General features: G+C 46.7%; 3 protein-coding genes across 4 annotated transcripts in view; 2 read left to right on the forward strand and 1 right to left on the reverse strand.

The window, feature by feature from the left end:
- LOC143353937 (zwei Ig domain protein zig-8) overlaps positions 1-14068 on the reverse strand; it is a 67462-nt gene extending 53394 nt beyond the window's left edge. For both annotated transcript variants that reach the window (XM_076787544.1, XM_076787543.1), the window contains exon 1: positions 13169-14068. In XM_076787544.1, coding sequence (XP_076643659.1) covers positions 13169-13238 — 70 coding nt within the window. In that variant the 5' untranslated portion in view covers positions 13239-14068. The remainder of the gene's footprint in view (positions 1-13168) is intronic.
- The window catches only part of LOC143354603 (uncharacterized), a 132881-nt gene that overhangs the window by 89205 nt on the left and 24716 nt on the right, over positions 1-18960 (forward strand). The window lies entirely within an intron of this gene.
- LOC143353940 (uncharacterized) overlaps positions 1362-18960 on the forward strand; it is a 340337-nt gene continuing 322738 nt past the window's right edge. The window contains exon 1 of the mRNA XM_076787548.1: positions 1362-1400. The gene's annotated coding sequence lies outside the window, so the exon portion shown is untranslated. The remainder of the gene's footprint in view (positions 1401-18960) is intronic.

The raw sequence follows: 18960 nt of genomic DNA on the forward strand, positions 1-18960 counted from the left end.
CAATTGGTCGAAATTGCAGAGAAAGTATTTAAAGTTGTATTTTGCAACTTTCTTGTGCGGGCTTATATTAAACATTTAAAAAGTACGATTTGTACGTCTGTATCAATTATACATATTCTGAATACGTCATTTAAATCGGTCAACGTTGCAATGAGCTACAAACGTTTAACGATGAAAACTTAAGGGTGAAAGTCGCAGAATTCTGGCCTTGTCAGGGAATTTCGCCCTTATGTGGCCATTTTGAAACATCTGTAGCTCATTGCAACGTTGACCTATTTTGATTAAATTCTCTAAATACACATAATTCATGCAGATCTACAAATCGTAAAAAGTTGCAAAATACAACTTTTAGTATTTTCTCTGCAATTTCGACCAATTGCAACTTTTGTAAATACTTGTTTTCACTGTATGTTGCAAACCAATTGTGCTAACTTCTTAAAAAAATTCAAGTCGCATGATCCAATGTTAACAAAGTTATACGATTTTTAAAAGCGTCTAAATATTAGTGGGAGTCACTGAATGTCGGTGAGGCAATACTGATGCAATGACAAAACTTTTTGATTTTTATTATTTTCTCATGAAACTTTTACCAACACATTTGTCACTTTTTTCTGATTAAAATGATACCAAACACGACACAATCCGGATCATATTTACGTGTTTCTGTCTTGACAAGAACGGAAGCGGGAGCAAAAAATCACGTAGAGCGAGACGGAGCAGAAGCGAGAAAGTTGTCCATACAGATAGAACCTCTACAGCTGACAGATCTTCTCCACCACTCTGACACTGTAAACAACATACACCGCGTACAATGCCACAAATATTTGATCACTTACAGCTGGGCTCGCAGCCACCGCCTGGTGTGTGTGTGTGTTTTCACGTGACCTATGTCGCGAGAGCAAATAATTTCTTGCTGTTCGAGACGCTCGACAATTAGTCCTTCCTCCGCATGAGTTGCAAGACTATCATTCATTGCGTATAGTTATTATTAAACGGCAAAAAACAAAAAAACACGCATCCCCTATCTTTGGATCAGATCGCATATCCGAGTTTATATTAAAATGAATTAACAAAAAAGAAGTAATTTTTAATATATTGTTTAACACCAAACATACTGAGCCTTAAAAGTAACTAATACACATGTTGTTTTATAAAAATGACGAGACTGAATTTATTTGGATTTTGTGCGGTTCATATTACAGTACATGCTCTACTAAATATATTAATGTAAAGAAAATGTATTTGTTTAATCTATTATTTGGCGGCACATCTTCAAGTGACGGTGGAGTAGAAAACGTTCCAGGCGGTAGATAGATAGATGGATAGATAGATAGATAGATAGATAGTGAGAGAGAGAGAGAGAGAGAGAGAGAGAGAGAGAGAGGGAGAGAGAGAGATATGTTGTTTCAAAACGTTAACCAAAGTAATTAATAAAGAATCGCTGGTCAAAGAAAATTGTCACTTGGTGAATAAACTTTCAATGTCGTTTCTCTATTTGAGGTAAAACGTTAGTGTATGTAATGTGAATAATGTAAATAATATTTATTTGAACTACATTAAATTCTCTATTTCAGAGCAACGCACACGTGTTTACTTCTTTTGCCAATTTTCCAAGATAATAATAGAATAATCTTATATTAAATTAATCATTTCCACGAAATCATCTTTATAATTTCAGTAATTGTAAAATAAAAATCTGGAATCGGTCATTTTGACCGGCGGTGGTAGGTTTACTGTTAAAGAAATAACTTTTCTTAAAATTTTCTTGCGTGACTCAATTTCCCATTAAAAAATGCATAACGTCAAAAAAATTCAATTTTTTTCGACCTCTGGTTTCCGAGATATTTCTGAAAATATGATTGTGAACCCGAAATTTGGGGGTTGTTTTCACCCCTTCAGTGTGGATAGTTGCCGATAAAAAAAAACACGTGTCAAATATTTTTCGAAGAACTGGTGTAAGGGAACCGATTGTTGTAAGTGTACCGATTATAGTGAATTCTCGTTACGAGTCGGTTGCGCGGATCTGGCGACTGACTCTTAGACGAAATCTGAGGTTCTCGCCAAGCGTCGCACATTTGAAATACACAGGGCACGCTGGACACCTAAAAGTCACATCCGTCTATAAGTCATAAGCCTATGACTACTAACCGATAGTGACAAGTAGACTGAGAAAATGTATTTCTCCGATACAATGTTGCACGTAGCTCGAGTGGGATGTGGGTAGTTCCACTGACTCCAAATTGTAAGGTTGGCACTGACTCGTAACGAGAATTCAACGTACTGTTCTTATACTAATTATTTTTAAAGCATAAGGAATATTAAAAAAGAGATGTTAATTTTTTTCAATTAAAATCTGTTAATGTTATATATCTCTTTTTAAATATTCATTATGCTTTAAAAATAAGTATAATTAATATAGGCACAGTAATTGGTACCCCCACGGTAATTGGGTCCCTTACCCTATGTCTTGCATAAGTGTCATAAAAATCGGCCCGTCATCCTAGCCATTCATTAATTGTTTATCAAATCACTTAAAATTTCGTATTGAGAGCAGTTCCTACGGGAACTTCGTTGACTTCAAGTTCTCAGGGAGCGATCGCAGATCCGTTGACGTGTTATCGAAGATGAGGAGCGAAGAAAATCAGAATCGTGTGGAATCACGGGGCACGAACGCCATAAAGACGAGGTTGCGCAAAGGAAAACTAGAAGTACGAGGACGTGTCCACTCGAGGGTGGCTCTCCGGTAGAAGTTTCAGGTAGATACAGATCTGCGGACAACTTTTCGACAGTTTACTCTCCAGCGGCTGTCGTTTCTGCTCCCCAGGCGAGGGTGAAACTCGCGGAGAAATATTATCAAGCAGAAAATCTCCGGCAACTTCTATAGTTTATTCCGAATCAGGCTATCCCCGTTCGTGCGTTTCGTTTCAATTGGCCGATTCAACTTATGCCTTGCATTGGGAATACAATTGAAAAAAAAAAAAGAAAAACCGGGTAACCCGGGTCGCCGACCCGCTCGGCCGTCGGAGAATCGGCTAATTACAGAACGCTTAATTATTGCCGTGTTTACAGAATCATCGAAAATTCTGCAGCGACGCGGTGCGGCGGATCGATACGCGGCCCGCACAGTGCACAGTGGGACAAATGCGAAATCTAGGTGGAAAAAAGCCGTGTCAGGAAATACACAGTAGGATGGAGCGAGAAAAACTTTTTTTCGATGATCGAATTCTAATAGCGCGGAAAATGTTGCCTGCTTGGTTCGATAAAACGTGTACAAGCTCGATCGGATAGTTTCTTTTGCGTGCACCAGTGGCCTTAATTTTCAAAATGGTGGAGTTATATAACATTATCTAACTCCACGTACAGCAAAATCTTGGCAGCTACACAAAAATGGATTATTCTCAGTGTAGCGTCCAATTTTTGAATAACTTTGAAAACTGAGAAAATGGCGACTGCTAAAAGCAAAAGTATCTTTTTCGCTGAGAAAAAATCAATTTTGAACATTTATGAAAATTCAAGATAATCTATGTAAGAGCAGTATTTTTGAATAACCACTTTATTAACAGAAAGTAGGACGATAATCACGGTACAATGAGACGTTCACACAAATACTTCGCGCGCCGAAAGAATATAAAAGAAAACCTAGTCCGTAAGCCGTATTCGTAATGCGTGTTCGTAATCCGTGTTCGTAGCCGTTTGTCGTAATCGTAATTATCGTATCGAATCGTATCGTATCGTGACGTTCGCCTTTACCGTATAATCGTTCTTTCGCGAATCCCCGATCGCGGCGCGGACGCGTCCTTTTATCCGCGCCTTCCTCGAACGTTCTCGATCTTTTTCTACATGATTTGAATGTTAGGGTAAATGGCCTAACGCCCGCCGCTCGTTCTCGCGGCCCGTTTGTTGTCTTACGCGGTCACAACACCGTCGCCGCTCACGCAGCGCGCGCACACATGCTCGCGTGCGTCCTTCGATCGCAGGAGAGTTCGGCGGCCTCGTTTGGGCGTTTTTATGCCTGTTTAGATGTCCTCCGTGGTCGTGAACTCTCCTTTCCGCGTCTGCCTCCTACATCTATTTTGATTGAAGTTAATACAACGATTTTCTATTCTGTAGATTCCGGTCACCTTTACCGCTACCAAGGATTTGCTTGGACATGGAGTTAAGTAACGTCATACAACTCTGCCATTTTGTAATTGTATGTAATAATAAAAATATGAAAATAAAACTGAAGTGTTGCTTAATGTTCCCTGAAATAACCTTTTTTTTAATAGTATCTTTATGCGCGAAAAAAATGTTAAATTTACTGCATTTTATTAGGGTTGCGTATATGTCTGCTTGCAAAAATCGAACGGCCCGTCCGCGTTAGCAAACAATGTCTGGCCAGAGAAATCCGCAGCTTTTCGATGGTGCTGGTATTCGCAACATTTAGAACGCGCGGATTGTTGTACCATTGGCGATGCCGGACAAACGTTCGCGAATCCTGCACACAGGGAATCCCGTTGTTGCATCGAGGCACGTGCGATATCCGCAATTGTCCCGTGTAATTTTACCACGGCTGCACACAACGCCATTTCGACGGCGCAAATACTTAACGCCCCACTCTGTGACGGAAACTGTACCTACCCGGTTCGAATACTTACGGGGTTTAACGGTCCTGCAGTAACAGCAAAGTGATTACATCATCGACATTGCTAAATACCTCGCAAGTTTTCGACAACGGTCGCCGCGCTCGCGAAAATTACTGCGCCCGGAATGCGAGCACGTATAGAATCCGCCCGAAGTGCTGGCCAAGACTCGCGGAACAAATGGAACGCATAGAAACAGAGATGGACGTCTACAGGCAGATCCACAAATGTCGGAGAATGTCGAAAGTTGTTCCAGAGGTGATTTGAAGTAACTTTTTCCTTTGCGCAAATGTTCTCCGCGGCTTCGTTCAAGAGTTACAGTGATTTCTCTATATATGTCGCCAAGGCCGGGACAGTACACGTCGCTGAATTATCCCCACTACCGCGAGGTATACCCCGCGGGGTATACACGGGCCAACCAGAGCGCGGTTAGGACAGGCACCGCTGGGCGGTTGGCTACGGTGAACGGATTCCGGCTCAGCCAATGCCAACGCTACGCTCAGCGGGGCCTGTCGTAGCCGCGCTCTGATTGGTCAGCGTTTTTCGTTGATAACTCCTTAACAAAGCCACGGAGGATATTTTCGCAAAGGAAAAAGTTACTTTAAATAATCTCAGGAATCACTACGTTCAAGTACATTTCTGGGCCACAACAAATATAAACTTCTGTCTTCATCTAAGAAATTACGAACGAGAAAAATAATTATAATCACCGCAAAATAAATCGTAGCGCATTTACGAGGAACTAAACGCGATCCATTCTTATCTAATTTTTATAACACTAACACCGACGATGGACAGTTAATGTTAAGTCTCAGAAGTAGTCAAAGGCTGCAGAGAGACTTCGGAGTAATAAGTCTCCGCGCCACTTTAACTTACATAAAAACCGTGACAGTGAAAACGTCCCAGAGAGATAAAACAGTTGGGATGTATTTAATAACCATAGTAAAAGAGGTAGAATTTTTCGTTCTCGTTTTGCAGTTGTTCGATATTTAATCCTGCCATAACGTTGACAGATTCGACGTGCACGATTGTTTTTATAAAATGTATTGTTTTGTAAAATGTATACAATTTTGTGCTCACTGAGAGTGAGATGCAAAATAGAAATAACATGTTTGTAGAAAGCTTACTGTGGACCGACGAAGGACGTTTACAAATCGCAGTGAAGTAAATTTAGAAAATATTCACTACTGAGCACAATACAATTCTCATTGGCTTCGCGAAATCGAATCATCAACTCCGGTGGAATGTCAACGCTTGGCGCAGCATAATTGGTCACCGGATCATTGGACCGTATTTCACTAATGGACCATTAACGGGTTAAAAATATTCCACTTTTCTGTCCGAGGTACGGGTCGGTTAGCAGTCGTACTCTGCAGTCGTGCAAAAAGTAAAAATGTCAGATCAGCGTCACAATTACTCTGTACGTAATGTTCGACAATCGCGACAAGTATTAAATAAAATGTTCCCTAATCGCTGGATCGGTCGTGGTAGCAATATTGCTTAGCCAGCTTGATCGCCAGATTTTTTTGTCGCTCGTTTATTTATTTTGAGGAGTAATAAAAAATTCATACATTCGTCAAAACAAATTCAGAAGTGCTTGAAATAGTTCACTCGTGGAGGAGATCCGGAGACATTTTTAAAAAATTGTTTAAGAAGACTAGCTGTAGAGTGGCAGTAAATGTGCAGTCTTTTAAAAGAATATTCTGCACATTTACTGTACAATTTTTTAAAACAGATTTTTGATCCTGCTCCTCGAAGCCATGACAGTTTTGTTTCGAACATTTGTTGCTACTTATAATATCTAAATTATTAACTTTTCGACATAAGGTTAATACTTTTTTTACAACTAATGTCAAACTGCATCCATGGACGTATTAATAAATATATCATTCTATTTAAAAAGCGAAGTTGACCTTCATATGACATTTACGCGTCCATTCACGAAAAAATTAACAACACCTAAATATGCCCCACCCGATATCCATACAAATATCCTCTGAAACTGAAATTGCGTGAGACACCCTGTAGAATAAAAGTATTCTGGGTTGGAAGAAATGTTTGGCTCCGAGGGGAACGGGTTAACCAACATTGTTCCGTTAGCAAAGCGTCTGCAAACACTGTATCCAGAGACTCGAGAGCGAGATGTCCCCACGTCTGCCATTTGGAATCGAATCAAATAAATGTCGAGCGTTTCGCGTGTTTCGGTAGATAGCGGTCCAGAGCGAGCTCGAGGATCGCCTAAAGCAGGATGACGCGCGCTCGGTCGAGGGCGGGGTGCTAGGGCTTGCTCGTGGACCTTGAAGACGAAAATACCACGGGCAGAGTTTCTTCTTAACCTCGAGCGATGGTAAGAAAGACCATGGACCGGTGTCGCCGTGTTGCCACCGGCGATCGATTAACGAAACGCTGCCCGAGAAAGCGACCAGCATATTCTGCTAATTCCCAGCCCCGCTCGGCTCGACCCGACTCGGCCCGATCTGATATCCTTTTCGCTGTATCTCGGCCAATCGTTCCACGCTCGATGAATCGATTTGCCAACGCGTTTCCGTTCAGACGGCGCGAATCGGATTGGCAATCAGTGCGCGCCGACCCGGTATCGCGTGCACCGGGGACGTGCACGACCAATCAAAGCCCTCCCTCCCAGGACACTCGATCTTCCGGACAGAAGGATCCTTCAGGGATGCAAAATATCGAGCGCAGGCGCCGACAATGGCGCGGCGACTCGCGACCCGGCGCCTGTGCCTTCGTACCCGCCGTGGCGTATTGCTCTGCACCGCTCCGGACCGTTCCGCGCCGGGAAACGAGCATAATCAGACGTCATAGGGGCTGCGTCTGCCGGCTACGGTCACGTTTTTCACCGTCGACGGTCGCACCGCACCGTCCCCGGAAATCGTGTTTCACGCCGAGATTATCGGGCTAAGGGACGTGCAGAAACGGCGTTAAAGGGAGCAGATGGCGGTCGGGTGTAATGCGTTGTTTATGACCGATCTCGTCCGCAGATATCGTTCGTAAATTTCTGGGAGCTGGAATCAAGCGCGACCTAACTCCGCAAAAGGGGTTCTACCCTGCCTTCTTGTACTCGAGAATTCGCTGTGTCAACGGAGTAGCTTCTTCAGGAGGTTCGCCATTCATATGGTCGATTTATCCATTAACGGCAAATACCGTGTTTTCTCGGTATATGTCCACAACACGAGCGTAGCCAGAGACATATTAACCATATTAAGAAGAAAAATAAATTATTTAGCTTCAGTTTGTTATAAATTTGCTAAAAATGTTTATTTTGCATAGAGGTCCGCCGTCTAATTCATTACCCAGAATTACTTAAGCGTGCGAACGACATGTCGACTAACAATAAGTAATGCATACGAAGAGAATGGATGATTATCTCGTTAACACGTTAACGTCGCGCAGTCTTTCAGAGCACCGGGACAAGATAATAGAAAAGAGAGCTTTCGTGCTAAATAGACTGGCGCTAGAATGATTAAAGTGTTCGCTGTTGTTGCAATAAATTACCGGGGCTGTCAGTATCGCCGGTGTTGCTACACAGAATGCATCGCCATGTTGTTATTATTTTATCTCCTTACGGGATACTGTTCCAGGCCAATAAATCTGTCAATCTATTATATGTAGTTATTGAGCCACATATTGTTCGGAGAATACACGGAAGCAGTAGGGGACCCCCGAGGCTCTCACTCGGGAACGCATTCTCGCTGTGAAATCTTAGAAGCTTCTCGATGTAAGTCGTGCTCTTTCAGAACACAAGTGGTAATTACATACGTAGAACGTCGAGGAGGTTTTACCGTGCTTTGTACACGTATTAAGAACTAGTTTAGCAGCACTATAGTACGGCACTATTGCTAGGCTGTGCGTGTTTATGCAAATAGCGATACAAGACACCAATTTATGTGAGCGGAAATTCAGCACAATTTTGTTTCCAGTGCCGCGACTTTTATTTCATTCCCAATGATAAATGTGTCGCGTCAAACTTCACAGTCAGGTCACCGTTTCACATTTGCAAGCTACGAGGCACTATAAACGCAGAAACCCCCGGCAATTATTAAAACTGATACTCAGATTTTTATTCGACACGTTTTGAGCGTGTTTCTGTTTCCGAGACGTTATTGACATCAGCGAAGCATCTTCGTCAATTATTCAGACAAAATGTCCTACTTCTACAGGTGCGTTCACTTTGTTCCCGAAAGCTACTGCAACTTCAGCGAAGAATTCATGCCGTACCCTAAAGTCGTTAACCAGCGATTCACCCGTTAGATCGCACCTCGAAAATCATTTTATAAAAGTCCACCAACTCGGAGTCACATATCAGCGAGCACAACTAGCATGACAAGTATAGTTCGTCCGCGAGAAGATAGCACACGGGTGGGGGGCAACAGGGGATCCCCGAGGCCCCACTCTTAAATACTAGCGTAACAGTAGGGCTTCGGGAGGGGAACCCAGAGCTAGGCAAAGGGGACTCAGAGTTTTCCAACTAAAAGAAAAATGTTGTTAACTGATTGGTAGACAAATAGGACAATAAGGATAGCAGATACAAGCGTGCCATATTCTTGTGTACGAGGAATAGAAAGTCCATTTCGCTCGACAACTTCGCGTTAGCAACACCGATTATGCTCGGGGGACCATAATTGTAGTCGAATGTGAGCCGAAGAAACAACGGGGCGGAGTGAACAACAATTATAATTCGATTCGACTTAATCACATATTGATAGTTGGCTGGGTTAACTGGCGTGCAATCAAAATATGCTTCTCGTCTCCGCTCACTCTCTCGCGTCCTCTCCTGATTATCGTTAATACGCTTATCGTGCAGTCGAGCGTAACGACATGCACGTCTAGATTGTTAACTGAGAACAATTACGTGTAAACGAGAACGCGTTTCGGGGCCGTGTTGTGCAACCGAGACAATACCGGTCGTCGAAGAAGAAGAGAGAGACAGAGGGGGAGAGAGAGGGGGGGGGGGGAGAGAGAAAGAGAGAGATAGCAAACGGAGGCGGGGTATGCGATTCGAGGGGGCGGGTGAAAGTGGAAATAAATTTCTTGGAAACAGAAAAAGGATTTCTGACGTACATTTCCCCGGAGACGGTGTCGTCGGACGCGGAAACTCGAGCGTCGGCTGGGACACGGCTTCCCGGCCCGCTTTATTAGAACGGCACGTACGAGTGTTCGATGTAATTTTACGACGTCATCGGGCATTAAACTCAGACATAAATCTGGATTTTCCGTCCTCCGAAGATCGCTTTTCCTCGCGCCCCTGCCGCCGGTGCTAACTCGATTTTCTGTCTTACCAGTTCATCAAACATTTACGTTCCGCTACTTCCATCGCTCACTTCTCCGTTTCTAAGCCGGCTTCAGACACCGGTGTTTCATTTTCGTTTAATCGAGCGAGATTCGCAGAATAATTATTTATACCCGTCGGGAATATACGATCGGGTTTTCATGATGTTCGTTCCAGTCGTCGTGGGCCGACATTTCACGTTCCAGACCGAGCACGAATATAGATTTCCCTGATCAGAATCGCAGCCGGGGATATCTCATCAAATTATGCATGTTCAATCTGGATTGGGTCCGCGGCATCGCATCAACTATTAACGGGCACGGGAACAACGAATGCCGGGAGTCGCTTCTCCGGTCGTCGTTTCGAAGAACGGCGGAGCCGGTGGTCGGGACACGCGACGGTTACAGAACTGTTCGTCGAGAGGTGACCGACGATGTTTGTTGACATACGAAGACGGCCGTGACTTTGCATTAGTATCGCTGTGCAGTCGGGTATGACTCACGCACAGCCGCGCGTTCGTCCCGCGTCGTATTGGAACCGTTAAAACGTCCACTTGCCTGGCGAAGGCTTCGTTCCATCACAACCGAACCGACGGAATTTCTAATTCCCTGGTTTCTACGGATTCATGGTTAACGTCCACAGAGTTACACTCGATCAGACGACAATCCTCACCCAGTACGAGCATCTCGCACGAGCGACCAGGCGTTGATGCAGTTAACGATCCAACCGCCGGTACACGTCACACGCACAACGTCGTATCCGCCGGAACGATTTTCCATAAGCGGCGGCGGTTGGTTGGATGCTAAAACCTCGATTTCGAGGCAAGAACGGCGGTCGGTTAATCACTGCGAAGTATAATCAGCGGCGATCACCCGTGTTTACGTTACGGCTGGTAAGCGCCATAATGCACAGCGTCGATGCAGAAATTGATTTCTTGTTGCGCGGCGGTTGATACCGCCGGTCAGAGAATTTTCACGGATCTCGGGTTTCCGGCGGACGAGATCGGCGTTACAGGATTCGCTGACAATGAGTTATTTAACAAATTTGCCGAGGGCGCGTTCACCGCGCTCATGGCGCGCGCTCCATCGGAAATAACCGTGTCGGTTGAATTCCCATTTGGCAGTCTCTCACTCTAGCTCTCCCTTTCGTTTCTCCGGGAACGGCAGCGACGAACCGGAAACCGCACGGATCTTCGGGAGCGTAACGTCGGTTAACAACGAAATTAACGTTCCGGGGTCTGAATATTGAAGTTTCTGGGGATCGATGCGGAAAACCGCTATCGAGTACGGGGCGAAGTTAATAAATCCTGTTTACTAGCTTCGTTACCGTCCAGCGAGCGAGTAAAGAGATGGAGAGGGGAGAGAGAGGGGGGAGAGTCCTGAGAGTGTTCCGGCGGAAAGGGAAATTATTGGTGATCGGACAAGGGCTCTAGCCACCCCAGTATCGGAAAGGAGCCGTGTCCTGGTAGATCATTGAGATAAAACATGTCGGGGTTAGTGAACCGCGGGCTTAATGCACTCTTGATTGAATCAGCAAAAAGTTGCGTGGAGCGAGCACGGGGACAGGCAGTCGTTCTCACAGGGAAGCAATTATCACGGTCCTCCGTAGGTATAACAGGAATGTCTTTACAGGGTGGTGCAAGCCGCGAAATTGATGATCCGTTGAACGAAGGATCCGGGGTAATTGTACGGGTATCGTGTGGTGGTGACCCGTTTAAACGGCTCTCGCGTTACCTATATTCTTTTGATAGCTGTCAACCGCCGTAAACGAGACGCAGTAAAACTTCGGGCAGCTCGAGCGTCGATTTAATTGTACAATTAAACTGGAAGTTCGTCGTCGTCGTCGTCGTTGTCGTCGTCGTCGTCGGGAGTAGCGCGCTGTCTTGGCGAATTCATGCGTGCCCCGTTGCCGGCGACGTTAAACCGTGCACACGGCGCACGACGATAACCGTTCTTCCGTCGAGGGAGTATGAAAAAGCTAACCGTATCATCGGGAAACAGCCGCGAGAGATGAAATCGATAGACATGTCCCTGAACGACGTCACAGCGAAGATGAGGGTATACGCTACCCTTCTGCCATCACCGACACCCTGCCAACCCTTCCTCTCTCCCTCTCCTCCTCTCTCTCTGTCTCTCTTTTTCTCTTCGTCTCCGATGACAGAATCATCGAGACGACACGGTGACCCGACAAGGATAGCGACGAGGAAAAGAGTGGGCGTTCCGGGGAGGGAGACGAAGAGGGGCGCACAGGGAAAATACAATACCGTCGGCGCGACAAACAAGGGTAGCGCTAGATACAGCCCTGGGCCGGGTCCGGAGGCAGCCCCCTCCCCCTCCCCCTCGATGAAATATCCTCCTACCAGGCAAGTCCTCTCCTTTTTCCCTCCACTCGCGTATCTTGATCTTTGCGTCCGATCGATCCCGGATCCACGCGGATCAGCTGCTCGATTCTATCTACGGTGGAGCAGAAGCAGAAACCGGAACACCACCACCACCACTAGCAGCAGGAGCAGCAGTAGCAGCAGCAGCAGTAGCAGCAGCAGCAGTAACAGTAGCAGCAGAGCATCATGTCGCGGACTTGCACGCGTGCAAATTCACGTACGCACAGTTACACCCCAAAATCTGATCGATCCATCCGCAGTACAAGTATCCACAGCCCCGCCTCCCCCACCCCCTTTTCACGTCACTCGTCCACCCCATCCTCCCACCCCCACCTCCTCTTCCCTAACTCGGCCTCTGTAGAAGCAAGTCGACAGTCAACCGAGGACCTGAACCTAGGGCACACGAGAATCACAGGCCAACAATAGCACCATTGGCTGTCTTTTGTCACGGCTACCAAAGCCAACACTATGTATGTATGTACACTTTCCCTCCAGCGGGGATCCCCCTATCTTTCAGGAGGACTAGAAGATCGAGACAGAGAGAAAGAGAGAGAGAGAGAAACACACACACACACACACAGAGAGAGAGAGAGAGAGAGAGAGAGAGAGAGAGAGAGAGAGAGAGAGAGAGAGAGAGAGAGAGAGCGAGAGAGAGAGAGAGAGAGAGAGAGAGAGAGAGAGAGAGAGAGAGAGAGAGAGAGAGAGAGAGAGAGAGAGAGAGAGAGAGAGAGAGAGACAGAGAGAGACAGACAGACAGACAGAGAGAAAAAAAGTAGGTAGAAAGGTAAAAAGATCGATAGACGATTCGCAATGTAGCCACACGTACGGCTACCTAGGTACGTGCGAGGAGCATATGTCACGCGGTGGGATTGATCTTACCGGTGATGCCTAGAAGAATCCAGCACACGAGGCACAAGACGTAGTAGTTCATATAAGAGGATCTCCTCATGATGACAAAGACAGTGACGACGACAACGCGATCCCCTTCGACGGGTCCACTGACATCTCATAGAACGACCAGCACACACCAGTGCACTGGTGTGTCCGTTGCACCCGTTCGCAGCTAGGCCTCTATTATCACGATGTTCATCCTCCTTGGTTTGGCGCTACCAGGCCTCGTGCATAACACCCCCTTCGCACCGGTGTCCGTTTCCTGGTCCAGATACGCGCACGTTTCTCCCGTAGATCACCACCCGATAGACGTGTTTCGTTCTCACTGATCACATTATCTCCCGATGAACTGTCGGATCGTGTGCACCCGTCGATCTATGTATTTGCTCGATGATCGTTCCTCACGAGGTACCCGCCGCGTCCCGTTGCCCCCCCCCCCTTCGCGTTCACTCAAAGTGACACGCTTACCCTCGGTAGAACGATTCGAAAAAAACTCTGTTTCCCGCGAGCTTGTCACCAGGGGCTTTAAACTCCGTCGCGTGGTTTACGCCGTTTTTCCGACCGATCCTTCGACAACACGGCTAACTACGACCGAGTTTTGCGTACGGCTCGTCTGCGGTTCGTCGTCCCGGGCGAAGCTCTGAAACCGCCGGGCCTCCAGTGGCACTGCCCGCGCCCGCCCGGGGATTCCGCGCAGGCGTGCTCTTTCTCCTCTACTCTGCCGATCAGTCAGCCTCCTCCTTCCTCCAGGCCTCCAATGTTCGCTCCGTCCTCCTTCATTCTTATCCCTTCCTCCTGCTCGGTCTTCTTCCACGATTACTACTACTACCGCTACTACAGCTACTACCACCACGGCAAATGTTGTCGTTGTCGTCGTCGGGCATCGTTGTCGTCGTCACCACTACCCTCGACTCTGCTGCTGCTGCTTCTCCTACTGCTGCTGGCTGCTGCTGCTTCTGCTGTTTCTGCTGCTGCTGCTGCTGCTGCTGCTGCTGCTGCTGGCGATGCTGACGGTATTACTACCACCGACGTCGACGACGACCGTCGTGGTTGCTGGTGCTACTGCCGACGTTGGTTGCCTTAGCGTCTTGTACGCTTCTTGCTCTTTCAATCCGCGACGACTTTCGTCCATCCCCTGAACAAATTTTACGCTTCTTACGACGTTAACCTTCGGGTGTACCGGTTCGTATCGGGATTCGACAACGTTTCGCCGGTGCCAACTTGAAAATGGCAAAGCTAGGCGATCTTCTCGAGTTGGTCTTCTTTCTCCCTCGAGTCTAGGATTTGTAAATTTGCGGTCCCGTCAATCGACCAGGGGTGGTTTTAATTAGCCGGGAGGGATTCGCGGAGGGCTGCCGCGTTTAAACGAATTCGCCGGGATTGCAATCGACGGCTCGACCCTGCACCGCTCGGCCCGGCCCGGCCCGGTCCGGTCCAGCTTCTCTTTCCCGGAGACTTTTAATCAGCTTTCGCTTTGGCTCTCGGTCTCCTTCGGTATTTACGATTCTTAATTCAGCCGTCTGATTACTGTTTCCCCACGCTTTTAATAGCGGCTGCTTCCCGTCGCATTCGCCCGTTCCTCCCCGGCTCGGCTCTCTTCCATTCGCCGCTAACCCAGAACTCCGCAATTTCGCCCGTTTATTCGCGGACGCGGCTTCGTTCCCCCGTTTTCGTATCATCTTAAGTTTGCATTAGGGAGCGGCGGAATTGCAGTCTGATAGCGGGACCGCTTGGGATTCCATTTTTCTGAAAATATCGCGCGCTTCCGCGCATCTCTTTCTCCCGAGAAGGAGAAAAGAAAACGCGACAAAAGAGAGAGAGAGAGAGAGAGAGAGAGAGAGAGAGAGAGAAGGAGGAAGTAGACGCGCTCGTTTTGTTTTTTACCATTCGCTGATTATCCGCCGCGCCGGACGGCCTTCGCTTCAAGGAGCGTAATGAATCCTCCTTAGGATTGTTTCGACCTATTTTTCGTCGTGCTGTCGTGTCCTTTTCTTTCATCCCCTTTCCGCCGTTCCCGTGATTACCGTTGCTCTTGCCGTTGTTATTCTTTATTTTATCTTTTTGTGTCCGGTGTTTCGGGTCGCTTACGATTATTGCATTTTTGTTCCCCATCGCGTCGTTCCGATCGCGTGATTCACGGCCGTAGATACTTGAAGTGGCTGCGGCGTTAATCTTATTCAACGGGGAGCATCGAATCGGCCCCACGGAATTAAATGGCTCGTCGACGGGATTAATTGATCTTCATTCGATTAGAATTCGGGGGTACATACGTTCGCATCGGCCGTGATTGATTACCGGTCGTTTCACGGAACAGCTTTTCGAATTAATTCGTTTCTAATAAAAGTCAGGCCTTGTTCCATCGTCCATTCGTTCGTCGTCAAACGCGCCAGCGCGCGCGCTGTGCTCTCGCGCCCCCATCGCTGCCACTGCCGTCTTTGTTCTCTATTTATACGCAACCTTTCGCCCTTCTTCTTCCTCGCTGTTGTCATCGGGCAGCATCGTCTCCCACCGAATGTAAAACAAAACGAGAGGAAAGTCGGCCGTTCGGGCGAGCCGATCGGCGACATCGGCGTCGGTCGGTGGTTTAATCCCCCCTCACCCTTCCGGTTTAATTATGACAAAATACTATTGGAACGCAGCGTTCCGAGCGATCCTCTCGCTTTGCCCGATTTCCATGGGCCGCGAGACCGGAATTTCCTTTTTCTTTTTTCGTCGCGAACAAATTGTGTGTCCTTTACGGCGTTAACCTTATTCTCAGGAGACCGAACTACTACGGGCTCATATTTCCTCGTAAAAGAAGTGCTTTCCTTTCTTTCCTCTTCAGCTTCGTTTTCTTTTTCTTTTTTTTTTTACCCGCCAGACCCCCCCCCCCCCTCCACCTCCGGCCTTTGCTCGACGAAACGTATTTTAAAGCGTCTTCTGTACATCAACGCTGACGCGGACTTCTCGCGGGAATGAAATATGCAACGTTGTATTACATTCCAACGGTTACGCCGCAAAGCGTGGGAACGCGTTAATTACTCGTTACCGGCAATTTTATTTCGAACATCTTCATCAACACACAGGAAATAATACGATACCCCTCTCGTTCGCCGTGGTTCTTTTCTCGGGGATGAATATACGCCTGCCTCCCTTCCACACATCCCTTGTAATTCTATATACGCGCGAGCGGACAGGGAGCAAGGGCAAGCCCAAAAATTTTCTTAGGCAAAAGATAAACATCCGCTCCGCCCTTGTATGGAGTCGACGAAGGTCCGAGAGAGGGACGATGTTAATCCGACTGATAAGAGAGTCGGGTTCCCATTAGATCCCAGGGCACGAGAACAGAACAGGGGAGTAGGGGAGGGGAGGAGAAGGGGTAGGGGAGAATCGTAGCTGGGCAACCTCGTTCCTTTAAACTTTCTTTTTCACTTTCATTGTCGTCGTCCGGGCAGCCCTTTATTTTTTTATCCTCTTCCCGTCGCTTCCGCCGTTGTTCGTCCGCACCCTTTCGAGCAATCCACAATCTTTTGTAGCTCGGCGAAATTTTACACCTCTTTCATCCACCGGTCGGCACGGTTGTAATTATTCGTGAGAAACGCTCGGAATTTTCTTTACACCGGCCCGTTATCACCGTGCCCCGCGGATTAACTCTACCCTTTCACCGGTGTAACGATTTTTATCACTAGCACTGCCCATTCTGCCACACGCTTCGCCTACCCCGCCAGCACCCACCCCCTCCTCCAGCCCCGCGACTTTCATTTCGTTTCGCTTGCGTGAAACCCGATCTTCGCGGGGAACGTTTCCGCCGAGTGAAATTATTGGAGCGTGTTTCGCGGAGCCAGAGAAAGAGTGTGAGGAGAGAGGGGGGGGGGTGAGAGTGAAAGGGGAAAGGGTGCGTGCGGGATAGGCGGACACGTGTAAACGGCGCAACGGATCGTTTGCTTTAAATTATCGGCTATTAACGGGTGCCGAGTGTTTGCGTAGTTTTCGGCGAACCGACACTATTTTTCACGAGCCTTCGTGTCACACCCCCGCAAGTCGCGACACGAAACCCGAAACGAACCTTCGGTTTGTTCGGACCGGGACCCGGGACCGCAAACATTTCAGCAAAAACGGATCAATCAACATTTACCTTCAGATCGTTCCTCGACCTCGTAGGCCAACCACCCTTCTGCCCCCTACCTACCTCCCACCCACCCGCGTCCGTTGGCCTGGCGGAACCCGGAGACATTAACTTTCTAGCTACGTCGGTGACTGTTCGATTAGAATTCGTAATTTTGAATAATCGACGACAGAGGAGAGACGGTCTCTTCTGTTCGCCAGGAAATTTCAAGCGAGTGTCTCGAATATGTAAGCTCTCTCGCCCCGTTTCCTTCGACGCGGCCCGCCGAGATTAACCTTCATCGTCGGAAGTAAGTTTTCGAATCTCGGTTAAGTTTCCGGCTGCGAGGAATTTGCATGGTGCGGTAGACTGGCATTTCGTAAATTGCAGAACTTTTCTTCTCGCCGATCTACCGCGATCTACCTTTCGCACCCTTTTCGCCCTTATCCCTTTCTCTTTATCGATCACCTTGAACCCCCCACTCTCCGCTCTCGCCTTGTCCTTTTCATTTACCACGGATTTCTTTATTTTTCACTGTTCGTCCCCTCTGTCCTTCCTTGTCGCGGTCTTCGTTCGCAGGTTTTTTCACCGATTCTTCTGGCTTATTCACCGGAACTCCTTTCTCCAATCCCCCTCCTCACCCTTTATCGTCTACCTTAATTCCACGGCTGGTCCCGAAGGAAAATATCACTGCCACCGTGAAAAACGCCGTATTTCACCGAATGCAAGTCGAATGAAAACTTTAAACATTCTTTATCTGTTTGGCGAGCATAAGTAATTTATCATTATTTTTCTACATGGAGCAGGCCGGCCTTTTGATGGAACTTCTTTTCGCAAACCATCGCCGAAACAGTTCCGATTAACAAGACAATCTGCGCACAATTTCAACTCGGAGAACTATCCCCCGAACCCCTCGAGTCCTGCAATTAAACAAAATATCCACCGAGTAATTAATTGTACTGAAAAAGTAAACTGAATTTTATATTTCACGTTTTATTACTTTTTTTAGCGTGGAACGAACGATTTTCGCGATTTGATGCGTGTAACTGTTTTGTTAACGCTATCTGTAACTATTTACAGTGATTAAACGTCGCGGAATTGTCCTCACTACCGCGGGTTATACCGGGGACGCTGAGGAGTGTAAAGATAACATGGCTCGGGTATGTCTCCTGGACGATACACGACAAGACCCGTGTTGGTGACATATATCGAGAATTCACTGTGAGAATTCGCTGCTTTAACTCCAAAACGAAACATTTCTTCCGACCTAGAATATTTCCCTTCTATATATTTTTTTTCATGTTATACACGTGAAAATGGTGCAATTTACTCGTACAATATTGAAGTGTTTAGTAATTTATTAAATACAAGCAAATGTAATAATGTGAAAAATATTTTGAATAATGGAGTAGCAATTTTTAGTGGTGCCTCGCAGTCACCATTCGAGTGTTAAGGGTTAATATGTTTAATAGGTTCAAAATAATGTAATAGCATTTTAAAATTTTTCTAATGATTTTAGTGTCTTAAAATACGCCTACCCATTTTTGTCATAAATGCATAAAATCCGCAATCTAGTGATGACTTATAATGAAAATTGTGCTATAGGGTGTTTACTTGCATCTAAACTAAGTATTTAAAGAAGTTAACACAAATTTTAAAAACATTTAAGAAATTCAGTAAATAAAGGGTTAAAACG

Source organism: Halictus rubicundus, chromosome 5, assembly GCF_050948215.1.
Source record: "Halictus rubicundus isolate RS-2024b chromosome 5, iyHalRubi1_principal, whole genome shotgun sequence".
NCBI classification, from domain to species: domain Eukaryota; kingdom Metazoa; phylum Arthropoda; class Insecta; order Hymenoptera; family Halictidae; genus Halictus; species Halictus rubicundus.